Here is a 24,288-nt window from a genome sequence, read left to right on the forward strand (position 1 = left end):
AGCACACACTTGTGATCCCAGCTACTCAGGAGGCTGAGGCAGGAGAATCTCTTGAACCCAGGAGACAGAGGTTCCAGTGAGCCAAGATTGTGCCATTGCACTCCAGCCTGGAAAACACAGTGAGACATTGTCTCAAAAAAAAAAAAAAAGAAAGAAAGAAAGAGAGAGAATGGACAAGAAAACATTTGCATTCAAGCCTTACATGCTCACATGGACCCCACGAGGTAAGTGTAGCTACTCTCCTTTCACGGAGGAGGAAAATGAAGTCTAGAGAGAAAAGACGTGCTCAATATGACACAGCTGGTGGTGCACCGTGGGGTGTCTACCAGTCAGAGCAATGCTAAGCCTGACTTTCCTACTGGGCACCTTGCTACCCAGAGGTTCTCTTTGCCCCATATAAGCTACTAGGTTTGAGAAATGAGACATGGCACGTGCCGAACAGCCACAGAACAACACCAGAGTGGATGGAAGTGTTTTAATAAATGAGCCACTGGGAAGCTCATTTAAGAAAACCCACAGCCAAGGGGATTTGAATTCTTAAGATGCCCCTGCAGGCAGTGTCTCCTGAGTGGTTTCTTGAGGTGTAGATGCAACAGTTGCCGAGTTCTGTGTACTGAACTTCCATTCACATCCAGCTAGAGGAGCTGTGCCTGTTAAAACCTCTCCAGGGATACTGCGTGGTTATTGCAGAAAATGAGGTAGTTGTAACTAGGCTGATAGGTAACAACCTCCAATATTTAATGTCGTTTAAGAAACAAGGGCCAGACACTGTGTGCAATCAGATGGCATTTGTGTAAATAGATTTCAGGCACTCGTAAATGCTGATGTGTGAATACAATTCAATTCAGTCTGGAACCATTTATGAGAAACATAACAATGATGGAGAAGCCCATAGGTTGGAGAGGGAAGATACTTTCGTTTTATACCGTTTGTACCATTTAGATTTTTAAAAACCATTTCATTTGCATGAATTTCTTTCAATAAATTAATAATTATATTTTTGAGTACCCATAATAAATTTTTGTTTTTTGAGACAGAGTCTCACTCTGTTTCCCAGGCTGGAGTGCAGTGGCACCATCTTGGCTCACTGCATCCTCTGCCTCCTAGGTTCAAGCGATTCCCCTGTCTCAGCCTCCCTAGTAGCTGGAATTATGGCTAATTTTTGTACTTTTAATAGAGATAGGGTTTCACCATGTTGGCCAGGCTGGTCTTGAACTGCTGGCTTCAAGTGATCCATCCACCTTGGCCTCCCAAAGTGCTGGGATTCCAGGCATGAGCCACCACGCCCAATCCATAGTAAATTTTTATATTTAGTGTTTTCTAGCTCTCTAGTGTCCTCAACGTGGTTCTGTTTTACACACACACACACACACACACACATACACACACTCCTTTTCAAGAGTTACATCAGGCTGGGCACGGTGGCTCAAGCCTGTAATCCCAGCACTTTGGGAGGCCGAGACGGGCGGATCACGAGGTCAGGAGATCGAGACCATCCTGGCTAACACGGTGAAACCCTGTCTCTACTAAAAAATACAAAAAACTAGCCAGGCGAGGTGGCGGGCGCCTGTAGTCCCAGCTACTCGGGAGGCTGAGGCAGGAGAATGGTGTAAACCCGGGAGGCAGAGCTTGTAGTGAGCTGAGATCCGGCCACTGCACTCCAGCCTGGGCCACAGAGTGAGATTCCGTCTCAAAAAATAAAATAAAATAAAAAAAGAGTTACATCAGTATTTTCAAGGATCTGAAGAGGCCCAAAGTAACAATAACTGCTTATGTTTTAACTCAGCACTGCCCAGGTGTACTTGGCTTATGAAGAAGACGATATGTTAAAACATCCCATGGCCCACTTCTGGACTGTATTATTATTATTATTTTGAGACAGGGTCTTGGTCTGTCTCCCAGGCTGGAGTATAGGGGCATGATCATGGTTCACTGTAGCCCCAACCTCAGCTCATGCAATCCTCCCAACTCAGCCTCCCGAGTAGCTACGACCACAGGCACCATGTGTGACTAAAATTTTTTTTTTTTAGAGACAAGTTCTCTCTAGGTTGCCCAGGCTGGTCTTAAACTCCTAGGTGCAAGTGATCCTCCCACCTCTAGGATGTTGGGATCATAGGCGTGAGCCACTGGGCCTGGCCCCTGGCTCTTCCTTAGACAGTGGTCAGGGCCAGGTACGGTGGCTCATGCCTGTAATCCCAGAACTTTGGGAGGCCGAGGCGGGTGGAGTTTGAGCTCAGGAGCTGGAGGCCAGCCTGGGAAACATGGCAAAATCCCTGTCTCTACCAGAAATACAAAAAAATCAGCCAGTCATAGTGGCTTGCACCTGTGGTCTCAGCTACTCAGGAGGCTAAGTTGGGAGGATCACTTGAGCCTGGGAGGCGGAGGTTGCAGTGAGCTGAAATGCACCACTGTGCTCCAACCTGGGTGACAGAGCAAGACCCCATCTCAAAATAAATAAATTATCAATTATGGTTAGACGGAGCTGGCAGCCTCATTTATTTAATCAAAACACCTTCTGCAAGCTCTTCAACTTGGTGTTCCAGTTCTTCTATTGAGTGTTTGAAGATGACAGTGAGGAAGAGACCTTTACTGCTCCTGGAGAGAGATCTCCAGCCCATCAACGTTAATTGCTGACCTGCTGCACACTACCAGCAGAGCAGGGGTGACCCCTACATTTGTATAAATGGAATTTGAAGACAGGTGCTGAGTCCTGGTGGTCGTGTTGTCCTTCCAGGGCCGGGGACTTGGTTGGACACCTCCAATGTGACCTACAGCAACTGGCGCGGAGGGCAAGCCACCGCTGCCCCTGACACCTGCGGCCACATCGGGAGAGGCCCTTCCTCCAAGTGGGTGGCCTCGGACTGCGCCCAGACCTTCGCCTTCGTGTGCGAGTTCCGTGAGTGGCCCCTGCCCCGGAGTCCCCATCTCCCACCCTGTCTCCCCGCCTGCCTGCGGGCCTCTCTCCAGGCTCCCCTATCCCTCCTGTTTCTGCTTCCATCTCTCTGACCCTCTCTTTCTCTTGCCCCCTCCTCTGTCTCAGTTTTCTCTGGGTCTTTCTTCCCCTTCTCTTTTTCTCCTACTCTTTCTGTTTCTCTCCCTTGGTCTCTGACTTTCTTCCTGCCTCTGTGTTCTCTCCGTCTCCCTCTGCCTCTTCAGGGCCTGCCGGTGTCTGTCTCTGTCTCCCTACTGAAGTGCTTACCTGTATGTGTTTTTCTGAGCTCACCTCTGTCTGCGGCTCTCTCCCGGTCTCTATGCATCTCTCTCTGCCCACGGGATGCTCCGTCGCTCATCCCTACACTCTCCCCATCCACCTGCCTGCCTTCCTGCCTGCCCACCTGTCACGTCTCTGTTTCTGTCTTTCCCGCTCTCTCTCTTTTTTTTTTTTTTTTTTTGAGATGGAGTCTTGCTCTGTCACCCAGGCTGGAGTGCAGTGGTGTGATCTTGGCTCACTGCAACCTCCGCTTCCTGTGTTCAAGTGATTCTCCTGCCTCAACCTCCCGAGTAGCTGGGATTACAATGCGAGCCACCACCCCCGGATAATTTTAGTATTATTTTAGTGAAGAGGGGGTTTCACCATGTTGGCCAGGCTGGTCTCAAACTCCTGACCTCAAGTGATCCACCTGTCTTGCCCTCCTAAAATGCCGAGATTACAGGGGTGAGCCACGGAGCCTGGCCTGCATGAGGTTTAGTATTACAGTGGGGGCACAGAGAAGCTAACTAACTTGCTGAAGGTCACACAGCAGTGTGTGGCTGGGCTGGATCTGATCCCAGGGAACCTAGCTCAGCACAATGCTGCCAACAACCATATTCTGTTTCTTACCCCTGCCAAGCAGCTCCTGAGTTCTTGCATCTCAGCCTAACCCCTGGGACCCTCCTATTCCCATGAACCGGCACTTGCCTGTCTGTAACCGTGAGCCCCCCTAATGTCTTGCCTTCCCTTTGCCACAGGAGTTGGCCAGAGCCTGGCCTGCAAGGGACTCCATGCCACCATGCACTGCGGCTCGGGGCAGGTCATCCAGGTCCAGGATGCCATCTATGGGCGCCAGAACCCCAATTTCTGCACGCAGGATGCCGGGCGTCCCTCAGATCTGGAGCAGGGATGCAGCTGGGCCAATGTCAAGGATGAGGTGGCAGGTAGGGCCCAAGGGCTCTGCAGCTCTGGTTGCCAGCAGAGGGCAGTTGCTGGTATTCTGTGCTCAGCAAAGGGTTCCAGAAGCCTCTGATAATCTTCATCTCTGACCGTGGGCCTCCAACATGTGAGAAATTTGGCCAGTTCCTGCCCATGGCACGGAGCAGGGAAGCAGAGGGCTGTGGTCCACCCACCCCGACTTCAAACCGTGTCATGTATCTGGTGGGTGCAGGAAACACCACTTTTTTATTTTATTTTATTTTATTTTTATTTTTATTTTTTTTGGGGGGGACAGAGTCTAGCTCTGTCGCCCAGGCTGGAGTGCAGTGGCGCGATCTCGGCTCACTGCAAGCTCCGCCTCCCGGGTTCACGCCATTCTCCTGCCTCAGCCTCCCGAGTAGCTGGGACTACAGGCGCCCGCCACCGCGCCTGGCTAATTTTTTGTATTTTTAGTAGAGACGGGGTTTCCCTGTGGTCTCGATCTCCTGACCTTGTGATCTGCCCGCCTCGGCCTCCCAAAGTGCTGGGATTACAGGCGTGAGCCACTGCTCCCGGCAACACCACTTTTTTAACTTAATTTTTGAATTTTTGAAATACTCCAAACATATAGACAAGAATAGAAAATACTGTAATGAACTCCCACAAATCTGCTGCCCACCTTTATCGGATCTGAACACCATGCCACATTTGCTTAAGATTCCCTCATTAGAAAAATGAATACAGCTGGGCATGGTGGCTCATGCCTGTAATCTCAGCACTGTGGGAGGCCGAGGTGGGTGGATCACCTGAGGTCAGGAGTTCAAGACCAGCCTGGCCAACATGGTGAAACCCCATCTCTACTAAATATACAAAAATTAGCCAGGCTGGTGGCACACACCTGTAATCCCAGGTATTTGGGAGACTGAGGCAGGAGAATCATTTGAGTCCCGGAGGCGGAAGTTTCAGTGAGCCGAGATCAGGCCATCATACTCCAGCCTGGGTGATGGAGCCAGACTCTGTCTCAAAAAAAAAAAAAAAAAAAAAAAAAAAAGGAAAAGAAAAATGAAGACAACACTAGGAGACTTCTGTGGATCCCTCCACAGTCCTGTTCCTGTTACGAATTCAGTGTTTCTTAATCACGTGCATGCTTCGTGCTTCTCTATTTTCTTTCTTTTTTTGAGACAGAGTCTCTCTCTCTCTTGCCCAGGCTGGAGCGCTGTGGTCCAATCTTAGCTCACTGCAATCTCCGCTTCCTGGGTTCAAGCGATTCTCCTGCCTCAGCCTCCCGAGTAGCTGGGATTACAGGCGTGTGCCACCACTCCCGGCTAATTTTTGTATTCTTAATAGAGATGGGGTTTCACTGTGTTGACCAGGCTGATTTCAAACTCCTGAGCTTAGGCAATCTGCCTGCCCTGGCCTCCCAAAATGCTGGGATTACGGGCGTAAGCCACCACGCCTACTTTGTTTTCATTTTCTTTGCACGTATTCCTACACACTACAGAGTGTTGCTTTTGCAGGGCTTTTTTTTTTTAAATTAATTAATTAATTAATTAATTTAGAGACAGAATCTCGCTTTGTCACCCAGGCTGGTATGCAGTGGCACAATTTCTTCTCACTGCCACCTCTGCCTCCTGGGTTCAAGCGATTCTTGTGCCTCAGCCTCCTGAGTAGCTGGGACTACAGGCGTGCGCCACCACACCCGGTTAATTTTTTATATTTTTAGTAGAGACGGTGTTTCACCACGTTTGCCAGGCTGGTCTCGAACCCCTGACCTCAGGTGATCCACCCACCTCAGCCTCCCTGGGATTACAAGTGTGAGCCGCTGTGCCCAACCACTTTGCAGGGTTTTAATGTTTATATAAATGGTACCATATTTGCAGGGTCTTAATGTTTATGTAAATGACATCATATTGTGTGTCATTCTACAGAATGCGTTTTTCTTTTCGTTTTGGTTCTTGTGTTTTGCTCAACATCATGTTTTGAGATGTATTATCCATCTTGATACATGTCGTGCCGCTTTATTTGTTTCATCGGTTGTGTAACTGTGCTGTCATTTGTCTCTTCTCCTGCTGAGAAAGGTTGGTTCTTAATCTTTGTGACTGTGAATGGCGCTGAAGCCGAGCTCCTGATGGATGGTATCCCTCGTTCATATGGGAGAGTCACTCTCGGGCTTTGTTTTTCTAAATTGGATTAAATCTCCTTCTGAGCTGCACTCACCCAGTGACCAGGATTCAATTTCCGGGATTATGGGGGTTTCTTGTACCCTGCTGGGAGGTGAAAACTCCTCAGAGACCTCCCTGGTCCAGGATATCTGGGAACCCTCTTCTTTCTGCTGCAGTCACCACTCTCCCCGCTGGAGGGTCCAGGAAGGCAGGTGGTCTGCTGCTTCTTGGCTAAGTGAGGACACAGCCCCCTGCGGCCAGGCTGCGAGCCCTGGGTCCTGGGAGTCAGCCTTCCCAGTTGTGCCTCTTGGCACTCTCCTCTGAACCTCTGCTTCTGCCCAAAGACCCTTGAAGATTCAGGGAGGGACGCCAGTACTTCCCAGAACTTCCTCCTGCCTGGGGGAAATGAGAATGGCTCCTCTGTCCTCATGCCTTTTGCAGCAGGCATGGGGAAATGAAATGCTAAAAATCAGCTGGCTGGTTTTCACTGACTCTTCTTACTCCAGCGTTCCTGAGGCTGTGGCCCCTGCAAGGAGAAAGGGCCCCGGACAGGAGAATGGATGTACCTCCCTCACCAAGGCACTGCTGGGGCTTGGTGGGCTTTTCCTCAAAGGTTCAGCTGTAAGTTCCTGAAATGTGGCACCCACAGCTCAGAGAGCATGTTAGAGGGAAGCCCTGCACCCTGTTGCGGGAGTCGGAGGTGGAGCGCAGGGAGGATCCCATAGGGTCTGTATCTAAGCACCCTGGTCCCTCATTCATTCAGTTAGCCAATAAACACTTGTTTTTTCCTTTTTGAGACAGAGTCTTGCTCTGTTGTCCAGGCTGGAGGGCAGTGGCACAATCTTGGCTCACTGCAACCTCCCCCTCCCAGGTTCAAGCGATTCTCCTGCCTCAGCCTCCCGAGTAGCTGGAATTATAGGTGAGCACCACCACACCCAGCTAATTTTTGTATTTTTTGTAGAGACAGGGTTTCACCATGTTGCCCAGGCTTGTTTCTAACTCCTGGCCTCCAGTGATCCACCCACCTTGGGCCCCCGAAGTGTTGGGAATACAGGCATGAGCCACTGCGCCTGGTCCAAACTCTGTTTTTCAAAGAGCTCGCAGCGCAGTGGGGAGACAGTAATACACAGGCAAGTAGCTAATGCTGTGGTAAATGCTGCAACCCAGAAGAGCAAACACTATCTATTTAGTCATGCAAAACTTATTTTGTACCTACTATGTGCCAGGTACTGTTCTATGTGCGCTGGAGATGTAACAGTGAGCCAAAAATTTTTAAAAACCTCCCACTTAATTTCAAACTCGCTCCCAAGTGCTGCTACTTAGGATCCCAAGTGACTTTGGGCCGCATTCTGAGCCGCAAGGCATCTGGGGACCTGAAGGGGTTTTAAAGTTTGTCTGCAAGGCGTGTTAAATCCTGGAATTAGATCAGATTTGTTGACTTTTTTTTTTTTTTTTAAGTGAATTATATGTGGCTACGAAGAGTCAGAAAAAACTCTGTCCTCAGGTTCTGGAATTTGACTTCTCTTTGAGTCTATTTAATCTGAGAACAGAGATGTGGTGGTGGCTTGTATTCCCATTTGATCACAGGGGTTCCCTGGATCATGGGGTGGAGGTGGGGCTCAGGAAAGCTTTACGGGGGCAGTGTCAGGAGCCTGGCTGTGAAGGAAGTGCAGAATCCAGCCAGGAGAAAGGCTGGGGGACAAGGTGGTGAGGACACGAGGTGGCAGGCTCAGGTGTGGACTGCAGTATGAACGATGATGGTGGAGAGAGAGCCCAGGATGGTCTCTCTGGATAACAACACTGTTAGAAAAAAACCTCAGCAGGGATGTGGCCTCTGTGTCTTAAGGCAGTTTACCCATTCCAAGGGGATTTTGAATATTTTGTGAGCTGGAAGGTGAGCCCTGCTGCAGACTGCTTAGACCAAGCCCAAGGATGGGGCAGAACCCCCTGGGATGTGGGCAGCAGGGTACATGGCAAGAGGGTGGCAAGTTGGGGTTCAAATCCCAGCTCAGCCCCTGCTGCCTGGGTGATCTAGGCAAGTTGCAGAATCTAAGTTTCATGGGACTCCTGTGAGGGTCACGAGAACCTGGGGGAAGAGTGTAGCACCTTGTACGCACTCTGCAAGTGGAGTGGACATTCCTGTATGCCCTGCTCCAGCTGGCTCTGGGCCAGCAATAGCGGCATCAGCATCCCCTGGGAGCTTGTTAGACAAGCACACTGTCCAGCTGCACCCGATACCTACTGAATCAGAATCCTGGGGGGCGGGGTCTGAATCTAGTTAAATGCTGACAGCTGCCTGTTAATTGGAGCTTCCATTGGGGGAACTGCTGGGGCAGGGGAGAAGAGATGCTTAAAAAAAACAAAGGCTGGGCACGGTGGCTCACGCCTGTGATCCCGGCGTTTTGGGAGGCCAAGGTGGGCGGATCACGTGAGGTCAGGTATTCGAGACCAGCCTGGCCAACATGGTGAAACTCCGTCTCTACCAAAAATACAAAAATTAGCCAGGTGTGGTGGCATGGGCCTGTAATCCCTGCTACTTGGGAGGCTGAGGCAGGATAATCGCTTGAACCCAGAGGCAGAGGTTGCAGTGAGCCAAGATCATGTCACTGCACTCCAGCCTGGGCAATACAGCTAGACTCTGTCTCAAAAAACAAAAAACAAACAAAACAAGAAGAAAATAAACCCTCACATTCTTTTGGAGATTATAGTTTAGTGCTGTGGATGCACATAATGGGAGTAACTCAAATTGAGGGGAGCATCCAACTAGGTCTTTCAATAGAAGGAATTTAATGCAGGGAATTGGTTTCCCAAGTCATGAACGTGCTAAGGAGCCAAACAAAGGATGCTGCTGCAGACCTGAGATTGGCAGCCATGGAAAGCTGCTGCCACCCCTAAAGGCTGGCAGGATAACTGGAAGGGATGTTTTTACCAAAATCAGAAGTCAGGATCATCCAGTAGATACTAGAGCCATGGCAGAGCTTGCCGGTAGGAGATAGGACCATGTGCAGAGGGCCCGTCCAGAGGGACTTGGAGCTACAGGGGAGCTACTGTGAGAGGCAGGATGAGAAATACCCTGGCTTCCAATCTCTTTCTGTCTGGCATAGGCAAAATTATGGCCCTCATGATTTCTCATCCTAATCCGTGGAGCTGTGGGTATGATGAGACACCATGCCTGCGGCTATGTTAACGTCTGTGACAAAAGATACTTTGCAGATATAATTATGGTTGCTAATCAGTTGGTTTTAGGGTAGAAAGAGTATGCTAGAATATGCAATTGTGCACAGTCTAAACACATGAGCCCTTAAAAGCAGAGAACTTTCTCTGGCTAGAAGCAGAAGATAGATATGGGAAAAGGAGAAGTCAGAGAGATTCCAAGTGTTTGACAGGTTTGATGCCCTGTTGCTGGCTCTGAGATGCAGTGGTCGCATGGAAGGACAGAAGAAAGCCCTCTAGGAATTAAGGGCTGAATTTCTGCCAACAAGAATGAGATTGGCAGCAGATCCTTCCCTAGAGTCTCCAGAAAGAAACACAGCTGGGCATGGTGGCTCACACCTGTAATCCCAGCACTTTGGGAGACTGAGGTGGGTGGATCACCTGAGGTCAGAAGTTCCAAACCAGCCTGGCCAACATGGCGAAACTCCATCTCTACTAAAAATACAAAAAATTAGCTGAGTGTGGTGGTGTGCACCTGTAGTCCCAGCTACTTGGGAGGCTGAGGTAGAAGAATCACTTGAATCCGAGAGGAAGAGGTTGCAGTGAGCCAAGATTTCACGACCGTACTCCAGCCTGGGTGACATGGTGAGACTCTGTCTCAAAAAAAAAAAAAAAAAAAAAAAAAAAAGGCCAGGAGCAGTGGCTCACACCTGTGATCTCAGCACTTTGGGAGGCTGAGACAGGTGGATCACCTGAGGTCAGGAGTTCAAGACCAGGCTGACCAACATGCAGAAACCCCATCTCCACTAAAAATACAAAATTAGCCAGATGTGGTGGCATATGCGTTTAATCCCAGCTACTCAGTAGGCTGAGGCAGAAGAATTCAAGAATTCTTGAATTACTTGAATTACAAGAATTCAAGAATTACTTGAACCTGGTAGGCAGAGATTGCAGTGAGCCGAAATCGCACCACTACACTCCAGCCTGGGAAACAAGAGTGAAACTCCATCAAAAAAAAAAAAAAAAGGAAGGAAGGAAGGAAAGAGAAAGAAAGAAAGAAAGAGAGAGAGAGAAAGAAAGAGAGAGAAAGAAAGAGAGAGAGAGAAAGAAAAGAGAAGCGAAGAGAAGAAAAGAGAAGAGAAGAGAAGAGAGAGAAACCAGCCCTGACACCTTGGTGTCAGCCCTGCAATATGAGCAGAGACCAGCTGAGCCCACCCAGACTTCTGACCTCCACACAGAATTGTGAGATGTAAAAAATCTGTGCTGTTTTATTTATTTTTATTTATTTTATTTTTGAGACAAAGTCTCACTCTGGTGCCCAGGCTGTAGTGCAGTGGTGCAATCTCAGCTTACTGCAACCTCCACCTCCCTAATTCAAGTGATTCTCCTGCCTCAGCCTCCTAAGTAGCTGGGACTACAGGCGCCCCCCACCACACCCGGCTAATTTTTGTTATTTTTGGTAGAGAAGGAGTTTCCTCATTTTGGTCAGGCTGGCCTCGAACTTCTGACCTCAAGTGATCCACCTGACTCAACCTCCCAAAGTTCTGGGATTACAGGCATGAGCCACCACACCTGGCCAAAAATCTTTGTTTTTTGTTTTATTTTGTTTTGAGACAGAGTCTCGTTCTGTAGCCCAGGATGGGGTGCGATGGCGTGATCTCTGCTCACTGCAACCTTCACCTCCCAGGCTCAGGCTATTCTCCTGCCTCAGCCTCCTGAGTAGCTGGGATTACAGGCATGTGCCACCACGCCCACCTGATTTTTGTATTTTTAGTAGAGACAGGGTTTTGCCATGTTGGCCAGGCTGGTCTCAAACTCCTGACCTCAGGTAATCCACCCACCTTGGCCTCCCAAAGTGCTAGGATTATAGGTGTGAGCCACCACTCCCAGCCAAATCTATGTTGTTTTAAGTCGTTAAGTCAGTGGTAAGTTGTTACACCACCCTCCAATCTTTCACTAGTACCGGCCATTGGCCAAGCTTCCCTGGGAGCCAGTGGCCAAGGGAGTTTGGAAAGTGTAGGTCCCTGTGACACAAGCAGGGCAGGGTGAGAGGGTGGCTCTGTGGGCCCAGGGCCAACTGCCCGGAAGAAGTGGGACCTAGCAGGTAACTGGGAAATGCACAGGTGGGTGTTCTGGACCTGTTTCTTTCTCCCAGGCTTCCCTGCGGGCATCTGACACATCTCACTAGGCAGGAGGGAGAGGTGCTGGACGACCCTGAAGTTTCTAGAATGGGCTGTCCCTGCTCCTCCTTCTGTGGGCACGTGGCACCCTGATGGGCACAGGTTTCCTAATCTCACCCCCTCTGCTGGTTCTCTGGGTGTAGATTTCTATTTGGGGCCATCTGACTAGATGCTACTGGACCAGTGGTTCTCCACATGGGGTCCCTGGGCTAGCAGTGTCAGGATCAGCATCCCATAGGAGCTGGTTAGAAATGCATATTCTGCAGCTATACTCCGTACCAACTGAATCAGAATCGCTGAGGGTAAGGTCTGGAATGAGGTGTCTTCACAGGACCCACAGGGATCTGGCGCAAGCTGAAGTTTGAGACCAGGATGCTAGACCCTGAACTACTTGAGGACAGAAATCCTACTTCTCTGTCCCCTGAGTACCTAGCCCAGTGCCTGGTCTTCAGGAGATATCAAAAGCTATTTGTTGGGCGGATGGTGGGTAAACGGATGAGTGGATGAGAGGCCATGCATCTCTGTGCAGCTCTGTTGAGTGTGTCCTCCTTTGTCTTGCACTCCATTCCTGCTTCCGCTGGGATGTGGGTGCTTCCCAGGCCAGTGCCAGGGGCTACAGGCTTGCCAGGTGGCAGCAGATGAGACCTACTTTGGAAACCTGTGTCCGACTCAGGGCAGCTACCTGTGGGTGCAGTACCAGTGCCGGGAAGGTGAGTCCCCAGCTTGCTTGAGCATAGAAATTTCCCTCTATTTCACGGCATGTCCAGCTTCCCCTGAAAACAGAGATAGCAGCCACCCACATGGGCTCATCTCTGTGTTCTAAGAGACTCCCTCATTCAAAATTGCTCCCCTTGGCTTGGTGCGGTGGCTTACACCTGTAATCCCAGCACTTTGGGAGGCAGGAGGATAGTCTGAGCCCAGGAGTTGGAGACTAACCTGGGCAACATGGAGAAACCCCGTCTCCACAAAAATTATAAAAATTAGACTGGGTGTGGTGGCCCACGCCTGTAATCCCAGCACTTTGGGAGGCTGAGGGGGGTGGATCCCTTGAAGTCAGCAGTTCGAGACCAGTGGCCGACATGGTGAAACCCTGTCTCTACCAAAAAAATACAAAAAATACAAAACTAGCCAGCCGTAGTGGCATGCACCTGTAGTCCCAGCTACTTGGGAGGCTAAGGTGGGAGAAATGCTTGAACCTACGAGGCAGAGGTTGCAGTGAGCAGAGATCACGCTACTGCCCTCCAGCCTGGGTGACAGAGGGAAACCCTGTCTCAAAAAATAAAAATAAAAATTAGCGGGTGTAGTAGTACACGCCTGTAGTCCCAGCTACTCAGTCTCTCCTGAGGTGGGAGGATCACCTGAGCCTGGGGAGATCGAGGCTGCAGTGAGCCATGACTGCACCACTGCCCTCCAGCCTGGGTGAAAGAGCGAGACCCTGTGAGGGGAAAAAAAAAAAGACCCACATAAAAATACTGGACAGGAAGCCAGAAGAGAGTCAGTGATAAACAGAAATGTGCAATTGTGCTCCACAAGCGCATGCAGCATTTTGTGTTTTAATCCACAGCCCTGCAGCTGATGGTCTCCAGTGAGAGTTTCATCTTTGACAATGTTACCATCTCCCTGACGTGGCTCCTCTCACCCTACATAGGAAACCTGTCCTGTATAATTAGTACAGGAGATGGCCACATTTTTGATCCCTACAACCCACCGAGGTAAGAGAAATCTTTGAGCCTTGAGCCAGATTGTATGTATCATCATTTTTTTTGTCTCATAACAAACCACCCCAAAACTTGGTGGCTTAAAACAATAGTTACCATTTCTTATGGTTCTTTGGAAAGCTGGGTGGCTTTTCTTGTCTGAGTGGAGTCGGCTGGGGTGGGTTGTCTACGAAGACCTCACTCACTCACATGCCTAGTGGTCAGCTGGATGTCAGCTAGAAGCATGTGCTGTTCATCACCCAACAGGTTAGCCTGGGCTCATTCACACGGTGGCAAAGCGTTCCCAGCAGCAGAGCCTGATGCGCAAACATTTTTTCAAATCTCTGCTTGTGTTACATTTTCTAAGATACCGTTGGCCAAAGCAAGTTCCATGGCCAAGACCAGATTCAAGAGGTGGAGGAGTAGACCCCACCTGATAGAAGGAGCGTGGAGCCACCCTGCAAGGTGCTGTCATACAGGGATGGGAGGAATTGTTGCTGCTCCTTTTGCAAACACTCTATCTCACAGGTTTTCTTTCTTTTCTTTTTATTTTTTTGAGACAGGGTCTTGCTCCATCACCCAGGCTGGAGTGCAGTGGCTCAATATTGGCTCACTGCAACCTCCACCTCCCGGGTTCAAGCGATTCTCCTGCCTCAGCCTCCCAAGAAGCTAGAACTACAAGCACGTGCCACCATGCCTGGCTAATATTTGTATTTTCAGTAGGGACAGGGTTTTCACCATGTTGTCTAGGCTGGTCTCGAACCTCTAACCACAGGTGATCTACCTGCCTTGGCCTCCCAAAGTGCTGGTAGTACAGGTGTGAGCCACCGCACCCAGCCCCCTGTCACATTTATGTTCGTGGCTGCCTTGAATGTTTCATAGTGTCAAATGAGAAACCATGTGCAGTGATGCTTTGGGGGCAAATGTCTGGGTGATACAAATCCCTATGCTATTGTTCTGTGGGTTTCTTCCTGATTGCTATGAGTTTATAAAGAAAACAACAGATTGTAAGTTACACAGTCTTTCAGTCCCTAAATCTTGTACAACTTGAATTTGGCATAAGTCAAAATTGCCTACATGTAGCCCCACTATGACCCGCAGCTACATAGGACTTTTCAGTGATAAATAGTGGCTTAGAATAGAAGCAAATGGGACCAAATGTTAAAGTTCGTTAAGTCTGGATGGAGAATCCATGGATGGTTGTTGTATTACTCTCTGGAAGTTTTTGTGCGATTAAAATCTAAGACACAATGAGCACTGTTTTACATTTGCAATCTCTCTGGGCATTAACTCAAAGCAAGAATCACTGGCATTTTTTTTCTCTTTCAAAGGAAATAGATGGTGGCACCCCCTCCACCATTGCCCCACCAAAATAGTCCATTTTCCTTTACATTAAAGATTAATTGGACCTTGAAACTACCCACCCACTTTTTTGGGGGGGGAGGTGGGCAGAGTCTCGCTCTGTCACCCAGGCTGGAGTGCAGTGGCATGATCTCGGCTCACTGCAACCTCCGCTTCCCAGGTTCAAGCGATTCTCCTGCCTCAGCCTCCCAAGTAGCTGGGACAAGAGGCCCATACCACCACGCCCAGCTAATTTTTGTGTTTTTAGTAGAGACGGGATTTTGCCATGTTGTCCAGGCTGATCTTGAACTCCTGACTTCAGGTGATCTGCCCACCTTGGCTTTTCAAAGTGCTGGGATTACAGGCATGACCCACTGCGCCTGGTCATCACCCACCTTTTAAAAATCATTTTTATAAACACTGGGAAAGGCCTGTCTGACACCTTCTTATCAATACTAGCAGCCACAGAACTCAGTTTATGATATGGAAAATAGCACGCATTTTGATTTTTGAATATACAGAAGCCTCATTTTTTTGTGTAAATATCACTGTGCTTTTCTCTTATGTGTTAGTACAGCCTCCTACTTTTTCTTAACTCCTCAGTAGTCTAAGAGGTGAGATTTTAAAATCAAACCGTTCGTATCCATTGTAGATAAATAATAAGAGCTTCTGGGAAGAATTGCATTGTATAGAAGTCAGAAGACGTCTCTGTTAGAAGCTTCTTTTCACCTTGCCTTATATTCGTTTGCATGGAGGGCTTTTTTGTTTCTCTGTTTGTCATGGAAAATTTTCCACATTTCTGAAACTGTATTATAGGCCTTACAGAACAATTTGCATGTGGTGAAATATATGCGAATCCAGCGTTGTTTAGCTAAGCGCCACCTACTGGCAAATCTAGGGATTGACATTGTTCTTCCATTATTAATCAGATGCTTCTGCACACAGCTGATGTTGAGAGTGCAGAGATTTGTCGGAAACTAATAATCCACAAAACAACACAAGCCTTAGAGTGACCTAGAGCTAAAGTCCTCTCTGGGGGAACCAGAATGATAAGGCAGGAGCAGTGGATCTACAGAAGAGAGAGTAGCCCGGACCCGAAAGCGTGTGGCGTATTCAAATAACTGCAAATAATTCAAATCGCCATGCCTGGAGTTCAGGGCTCTGTGGAAAAATGAAAGATGCTGAAAAACTTAGCAGGAGCCTGGTCCTGAAGAGCTGTTGATGCTAGACAGTCTAACGTAGGTGAGGTCTGTCAACTAAAGAAAACTAAAGAAAAATCAAGCTTTTAAAATAAAGTTAGTTTTATTCAGAAGTCTTACTGAGGACCATAGACTGAGGACGACAGCTCAGGAGGAGTCTTTCAAAGAGGTTCTGCCAGACTGCTCCAAAACAGTGTTTCAGTTCACGACTTCCATATGGGTTGTGGAGGTTCAGTCCACATAAAATCACATAAAAGTTTGGGTGCAAGAGTACATCTGCCTCTAGATGACTAAAGTGTATCTTGTTGGCCGGCTTCAGTGGCTCATGCCTGTAATCCCAGCTCTTTGGGAGGCCAAGGTGAGTGGATCACTTGGGGTCAGGAGTTCAAGACCAGCCCGGTCAACATGGTGAAACCCCATTTCTACTAAAAAAAAAAAAAAAAAATTAGCTGGACGTGGTGGTGCATGCCTGTATTCCCAGCTACGCAGGAGGGTGATGGAGGAGAATCGCTCGAGCCTGGGAGGCGGCAGTGGCAGTGAGCCGAGATCGTGCCACTGTTCTCCAGCCTAGGCAACAGAGAAAGACTCTGTCAAAAAAAAAAAAAAAAAAGAAAGAAAGAAAGAAAGAAAAACAAACTTGTCGTAGATTGCAGAAGCATAATCACTAGCTATCTCAGACATTACCTTTTTTTTTAAATTTTGTTTTTGTTTTGAGACGGAGTTTCACTCTGTCACCCAGGCTGGAGTGCAGTGGCACGATCTTGGCTCACTGCAAGCTCCGCCTCCCAGGTTCACGCCATTCTCCTGCCACAGCTTCCCGAGTAGCTGGAACTACAGGCACCTGCCACCATGCTCAGCTAATTTTTACTTTATTTTATTTTGGATTTTTAGTAGAGATGGGGTTTCACCGTGTTAGCCAGGATGGTCTCGATCTCCTGACCTCGTGATCCTCCCGCCTCAGCCTCCCAAAGTGCTGGGATTACAGGCGTGAGCCACTCCGCCCGGCCAGACAATATCTTATATGTAAGAAAAGGACCAGTCATTTATCTTTTTAGGGATATAGTGACTCAGGCTAGAGACATGGAAGCAGAGCACTCTGTTCTGTTTTGTCCTGAAAGTGTTCTGGAGGGCTGCCTGTCGCTGCAAAGTCAGGAGCTTCCTGTGATGATGCTGGCAAACAGAAATGAGCACAGGTGTCTCCTTGAGTTTGCTACTTTGTCTCACAGGAACCAGGGAATAGACTCTGATGTGGAGCACAGGAAGGGAGTAGTAAGATGGGCAAGAGGAGAGTTGAACTGGGATGCAGGGGCCACAGAGGCCTTGCCGATCCTCCGGAAACCTCTGAGCTGGCATGGCCCTCAAAGTTGTTTCCAATTGAGGCCAGAGAGCCAGACCATTATAATCCGGCATTGAGTACTCATTGGGTGCGGGATGTCCGTGGGATGGGAGGTAGGCTTGAGTGAGGCAGCTCCCTTTGGCTAAAAGGGACTCCTGTACATGGATTCAGCTGTGAGCCCTCAGCCACAGCTCACAGGTGTACTGGGGGATGCATGCCTCAGGCTTGAAGGGTGGAATCTGGAGGATTCCCTACAGCACTCACTACAGAGGATAATAGGGTTTTCAGGTCAGGAACTACGTGGTCTAAGTTGTTACCATTACTGCTAGTACTCACTGGATTTTTTTTTTTCTTTTTGAGACAGGATCTTACTCTGTTGCCCAGGCTGGAATGCAGTGGTGCGATCTCAGCTCACTGCAACCTCCACCTTCTGGGTTCAAGCGATCCTCCTGCCTCAGCCTCCCTAGTACTTGGGATTACAGGTGTGCACCACCACGCCTTGTGTTTTTAGTAGAGATGGGGTTTCGCCATGTTGGCCAGGCTGGTCTGAAGCTGCTGACCTCAAGCGATCTACCCTCCTCAGCCTCCTGAAGTGCTGGGATTACAGGCATGAGCCACCACGCCCGGTCGGCCATGCACTTTTAAACAACCAGATCTTGTGAGAACCCACTCACTACCAAGAGAGCAGCACCAGGGGGATGGTGCCAAGCCATTCATGAGAAAACGCCCCTATGAGCCAATCACCTTCCACCAGGCTCCACCTCCAACACCGGGGATTACAATTCAACATGAGATTTGGGCAGGAGCACAGATCCAAACCCTGTTAGTGCATGTGTAAATGCGTGTCTTTGTGTTTCCCCAACGCTGGTCACGTCCCTGACTGTGGCCGGCAGTGTGTGCAGCAACGTGACCCACCAGTTCACATCTCCTGGGGAATTCACCGTGTTTGCTGAATGCACAACCAGTGAGTGGCATGTGACAGCCCAGAGGCAAGTGACCGTGCGAGACAAGATGGAGAGGCTCAGTGTGACTGCGTGCTCCGGCCTGTCCCAGTCCGGAGCCGGCCCCCTCTGCCAGGCTGTCTTTGGGGATCCTCTGTGGATTCAGGTGGAGATTGATGGAGGTGAGTCTGCAGAACTGGGCACATCAAGGCACATTATAAAATCACTGATTTCCTCCAAATCTGTCCAACTCCCAGGCTTTAATAAGTAGTAGGCCAGGTTCAGTGGCTCAAGCCTGTAATTTCAACACTTTGGGAGGCTGAGGCGGGCGAATTGCTTGAGCCCAGAAGTTCAGAACCAGCCTGGGCAACAGGGTGAGATCCCATTTCTATAAAAAGTACAAAAATTAGTCAGGTTTGGTCGCACACGACTGTAGTCCCAGCTACTTGGGTGGCTGAAGTGGGTGGATGGCTTGAATCTGGGAGGTTGAGGCTGCAGTGAGCTGACATCATGCCACTGCACTCCAGCCAGGACATCAGAGTGAGACCCTGTTTAAAAAAAATTAAATAAAGAGTAACAAGGATCACCTACTGAGTTCTTTTTTTTGAGGAGTTTTGCTCTTATTGCCCTGGTGGAGTGCAATGGCGCAATCTCAGCTCACTGCAACCTCCACCTCCTGGGTTCAAGTGATTCCTCTGCCTCAGCCTCCCAAGTAGCTGGGATTACAAGCATGTGCCACCACACCTGGCTAATTTTTGTATTTACTAGAGATGGGGTTTCACCATGTTGGCTAGGCTGATCTCAAACTCCTGACCTCAGATGATCCACCTGCCTTGGCCTCCCAAGGTGCTGGGATTATAGGCGTGAACCACCATGCCTGACCGAGTTCATTTTTAAACTATCATTTATTCATTTATTTAGCACCTAGTGTGTGCCAGGCACTGTTCTAAGTGCTTTGCATAAACTTGCATACTCATCACATACTAGTATTATCTTCATTTTACAGATGAAGAAATGAAGACACAGAAAGGTTAAAACATTTGCCCAGAGTCAGAAGGCTAGTAAGCTAGTGAGCGCTCCCAGCCTTCCAAAGGCCCTTCTTTGCATCCCTGTAGAACCGAACTTCCAAGTCACTTCCTGTTGGGAATTTGATTAGGATGAGGTGGCACTGGGACTGCTACCAAATGGGCCTGAGCCCGTCTCAGTGCAGCCAGCATCGACTAGCTTGGCACACAATCAAGTTGCCCTTGGCCAAGGCCAGTATTCAGCTGCACTCACTGGTATAGCCATGCCAGCTGTTATGGCTGGGGTCCATTCTGACTGGTCACGGTGTGTTTTTTTGATTGGTCACAGAGACTGCTCTAATGGATTGTCATGCCCATTCTGATTGGTCACAGTGTCTATTCTTTTTTCTGTTTTTGAGATGGAGTCTTGCTCTGTCATCCAGGCTGGAGTGCAGTGGTGGGATCTCGGCTCACTGCAAATTCCACCACCCAGGTTCAAGTGACTCAGCCACCTGGGTAGCTGGGACTACAGGTGTGTGCCACCATGCCTGGTTATTATTTTTTTTTTTTTGTATTTTTTTTTGTATTTTAGTAGAGATGGGATTTCGCCATATTGGCCAGGCTGGTCTTGAACTCCTGACCTCAGTTAAGTTGCCCACATCTGTCTCCCAAAATGTTGGGATTACAGGCGTGAGCCACTGCGCCTGGCCACAGTGGTGGTGATGGTGGTTGTTGTTGTTTGGTTTTTGTTTTGTTTTGTTTGTTTGTTTTTTGTTTTGAGATGGAGTCTCGCTGTGTCCCAGGCTGGAGTGCAGTGGCATGATCTTAGCTCAATGCAACCTCTGCCTCCCGGATTCAAGCAATTCTCCTGCCTCAGTCTCCCTAGTAGCTGGGATTACAGGCGCCCACCACCACACCCAGTTAATTTTTGTATTTTTAGTAGAGACAGGGTTTCACCATATTGGCCAGGCTGGTCTGGAACTCCTGACCTCATGATCCACCTGCCTTGGCCTCCCAAAGTGGTGGGATTACAGGCATGAGCCACGGTGCCCGGCCTGTGTTTTCTGATTGGTTACAGGGACTGCTCTGATTGGTTGTCATGTCTATTTTGATTGGTCAGGGTGTCCATTCTGATTGGTCACAGTGTCTATTCTGATTGGTCATGGCATCTGTTTGTTGGTTGCAGTGTCTATTCTGATTTATCACAGCATCCATTCTAATTGGTTGGCGCCCATGCAGTGTTGGTTGTTAAATATTTTAAATTATCACCCCTTCTCTCAATAGAGACCCTCTTGGCTAAGACTCATCCTCACCCATGGCAGCATTTTTCCTGAAGCCCGGGCCCAATTTGAGATCAGAATAGAGGCCTGTTGATGTAAACAGGGCAGCACAGAGCTAGTGCAGTGAGCACGTGGCTCGGTTTGACCTCACATCCCACCTGGAGCCCTCTCATAGCAATAGCTATGGAAGCCAAATGGGGCTTTAACACAGCGCTCAGCAAACCCCTTCAGTTCTTGTGTGCTTGTTGGATGAAGAGGGCTCATATGTGCACCTGAGGAAACAAAATAGTCTTCCATTTATTTACTCATCCTACTAATATAATTGAGTGCCTACTCTGCCGGGTGTGGGGGAGGCAGCAGTAAATATGAAAGTCAGGGTTCCCATTCTCATAGGGCTTACGTTGTAGTCGTCATCATCATCATCATCATCCAGACAAGAACTATGCTAGCTTGGTTTTTACTGGAAAGAATCCTCATTTGTTGATTTAAGTCAGGTTTTAAGAGTCAACCACAATATTTAGCATCCAGTAAGAACAACCATCTGCAAACTGCAAGGGAGCCCCCATCTTGCCGTGAATGGGCTGAGTTCTCATGTTGGTGTGCAGGGTTCTGGGCAGTCACCAGTGTAGGCTGAAGGAATGGCTTCACTTGCTCCTGCTTAAAACAAGACCCAAAGCTAATTCTTATGCATAAAAATTAGCCCCCACCCTTAAGAGATGCTCCCTTTTAGTCCTCCTCCTCCCCCGACCAGGACATCTCTGGCAACTAAATGTGGTAATTTTTAAATTACAAATATTTAGGTTCTCAGGTAAGACATGCGTAGTATAAATAAGTTAGAATATGCAGATGAACAGAGAGGACCCCCAAATGACAAAATCATGGCCGGGCGCGGTGGCTCACGCCTGTAATCCTGGTACTTTGGGAGGCTGAGGTGGGCAAATCACGAGGTCAGGAGTTTGAGACCATCCTGGCAACATGGTGAAATCCCATCTCTACTAAATATGCAAAAAATTAGCTGGATGTGGTGGCAGGTACCTGTAATCCTAGCTACTCAAGAAGCTGAGGCAGGAGAATCGCTTGAACCCAGGAGGCAGAGGTTGCAGTGAGCCAAGATCGCACCACTGCACTTCAGCCCAGGCAATGGTGCCAGACTCTGTCTCAAAAAAAAAAAAAAAGACAAAATCAGTTATTAACCTAATACTTAGCGATAATCACCATTAATATTTGAAGAAAGGGGCACATCCTTACATATTGCTTTGTATCTGTATCTGTATCCATGTCTATATCCAGAATCAGGCTTCAGAGACTGAGTCTGAGCTGCCATAGTATTATCAACCGCATGGTTGTTACCAACGTTCTTAAATTTTTCTTACCCCACCTAGGAACAGGAGTGACTTACACTGTGCTTTTGGGTGACATAACCCTGGCCAAGTCCACCACCCAAAGGGGCTCGCTACCATACAATCTGACCCTGGACACAGAAACCCAGAAACTGATGGGCCCTGGGAGGCACCGCCTGGAGATCCAAGCCACCAGCAACACCACCACCTCCGCACTCTCCAGGAACGTCACAGTCCACTTGGTGGAGCTGCTGTCAGGGCTGCGGGCCTCCTGGGCTTCTGACCATTTGGAACTTGGACAGGACCTATTGATCAACATCTCAGTGGCTCAGGGCACCCCAGAGGAGCTGACCTTTGAGGTGGCAGGACTCAATGCAACCTTCTTCCACGAGCAAGTGAGCTTTGGAGAGCCATTTGGGATTCACCGCTTGGCTGTTCCAGTTGAAGGTACATAGGGTTAGTGGCTCCCCTTCTGATGCCCCTCCTCTTCCCTTTCTGACTTGGTGCCCAGGGTCCTGCCAGCCAGTTTTCCAGTGTGTCCTGGACATAGATGTGGTTCACAGCACCCTGCCTGGGTCACAAGATAAGGAACAGCCAGATGTAATCTGCCATCATTGAGTTATTGGTTCTCAACTTTGGCACTTCTAACATTTCGGGCTGGATCATTCCTTGTTACAGTTGGGGGCTGGTACTGAAGGAGTTTTAGCAGCATCCCTGGCTTTTGTTCACTAGATGCTAGTAGCACCAGCACCCCAAGTCATGAAGATAAAAATGTCAGACATTGCCAAATGTCCCTTGGGGGGCAAAATCACCCCCATTTAGGGCCCCTGTAAGAGACCAGGCATATTCAGATTTCCTCAAACATCTCTAGAGAAGAGTGTGGTTTGAAGAACTGCAGGTGATACCCTAGGGGGAAAGAGGTAAAAACCAAGAATGGCAGACACGGAGATGGAGAGAGGAAGTGTTGCCAACCGCAGGGTCTTAGGCTCTGATGTACTGAAACTCTTACAGGCGAGTCTATGTTCAAACACAAAGGAGAGCGCACTGGAGTGGAGGTTCAGGGGCTGACTTCGCAGAGAATCGGGAAGGCGTTCTTTTTTTTTTTTTTTTTTTTTTTAGACAGAGTCTTGCTCTGTCTCCCGAGCTGGAGAGTAGTCAGTGGCGCAATCTTGACTCGCTGCAACCTCCGCCTCCTGGGTTCAAGCAATTCTCGTGCCTCAGCCTCCCAAGCAACTGGGATTACAGACATGTACCACCATGCCCAGATAATTTTTTTTGTATTTTTAGTCGAGAGGGGTTTCACCATGTTGGCCAGGCTGGTCTCGAACTCCCAACCTCAGGTGATCCACCCACCTTGGCCTCCCAAAGTGCTGGGATTACAGGCGTGAGCCCTTGTGCCCAGTCTGTCTTTTTTTTTTTTTTTTTTTGAAATGGAGTCTCTCTCTCTCACCTAGGCGGGAGTGCAGTGGCATGATCTCAGCTCACTGCAACCTTCACCTCCCAGGTTCAAGAGATTCTCCTGCCTCAGCCTCCCCAGTAGCTGAGACTACAGGCATGTACCACCATGCCTGACTAATTATTTTATTTTTAGTGGATATGGGGTTTAACCAAGTTGGCCAGGCTGGTCTCGAACTCCCAACCTCAGGTGATCCACCCACCTTGGCCTCCCAAAGTGCTGGGATTACAGGCGTGAGCCCTTGTGCCCAGTCTGTCTTTTTTTTTTTTTTTTTTTTGAAATGGAGTCTCTCTCTCTCACCTAGGCGGGAGTGCAGTGGCATGATCTCAGCTCACTGCAACCTTCACCTCCCAGGTTCAAGAGATTCTCCTGCCTCAGCCTCCCCAGTAGCTGAGACTACAGGCATGTACCACCATGCCTGACTAATTATTTTATTTTTAGTGGATATGGGGTTTAACCAAGTTGGCCAGGCTGGTCTTGAACTCCTGACCTCACATGATCTGCCTGCCTCAACCTCCCAAAGTGCTGGGATTACAAGCATGAGCAACCGCGCCTGGCATTCTTAAAGGAGGTGGGGTGGGAAAAGGGTGACATTTAAGCATGTGGAGGTGGGGAATGTTCAGCGCCTGTGCAGTCTGGTCACATGCTTCTTGATGTGTGGTATATCTCATTAGCATGTTAAAGCCCCACCCCGGGCATGATTTTTAGTATTATAAGGAGGCAAAGGGTAAAGATTGGTCATTTTTCTAGTCTTCTGTGCATGCAGGCTATAGGGTTAACTCCCTTGAGTAAGATTTAAGGTGGGAGCTGTTTATTTTTGTTTCCTCAAGGTCTGCAATCAGTGGGCAAGGTACCTTGAGCAAGATTTATGGTGCAACATCTGGATGATCTGACTGGGGTCTGTGCCTGCCGTGGGCCACTCTCCCCAACCAGCTTGAAGTAGAGTCCTCGATGAGGCAGGGCAGGGGTCCAAGTCCCATCTCTGGTCTATCTCAGAAGTACTTGCAATGATGCTGATGGGAGGACAGACTGGCTGGCACCAGCCAGGGGAGGTGGCCACAGCACCCATTTGCATTTAATCTGTAAGGAAC

The 24,288-nt window shown here is 48.9% G+C and overlaps 1 protein-coding gene across 2 annotated transcripts in view; it reads left to right on the forward strand.

The window, feature by feature from the left end:
• Positions 1-24,288, forward strand: part of PKD1L2 (polycystin 1 like 2) — a 116,272-nt gene that overhangs the window by 1,503 nt on the left and 90,481 nt on the right. For both annotated transcript variants that reach the window (XM_010375154.2, XM_010375155.2), the window contains exons 2-7: positions 2,735-2,896; positions 3,949-4,134; positions 12,203-12,313; positions 13,168-13,315; positions 18,070-18,299; positions 21,784-22,188. In XM_010375154.2, the coding sequence (XP_010373456.2) occupies positions 2,735-2,896; positions 3,949-4,134; positions 12,203-12,313; positions 13,168-13,315; positions 18,070-18,299; positions 21,784-22,188 (1,242 nt within the window). The remainder of the gene's footprint in view (positions 1-2,734; positions 2,897-3,948; positions 4,135-12,202; positions 12,314-13,167; positions 13,316-18,069; positions 18,300-21,783; positions 22,189-24,288) is intronic.

This window comes from Rhinopithecus roxellana, chromosome 20 (genome assembly GCF_007565055.1).
Source record: "Rhinopithecus roxellana isolate Shanxi Qingling chromosome 20, ASM756505v1, whole genome shotgun sequence".
NCBI classification, from domain to species: Eukaryota; Metazoa; Chordata; class Mammalia; order Primates; family Cercopithecidae; genus Rhinopithecus; species Rhinopithecus roxellana.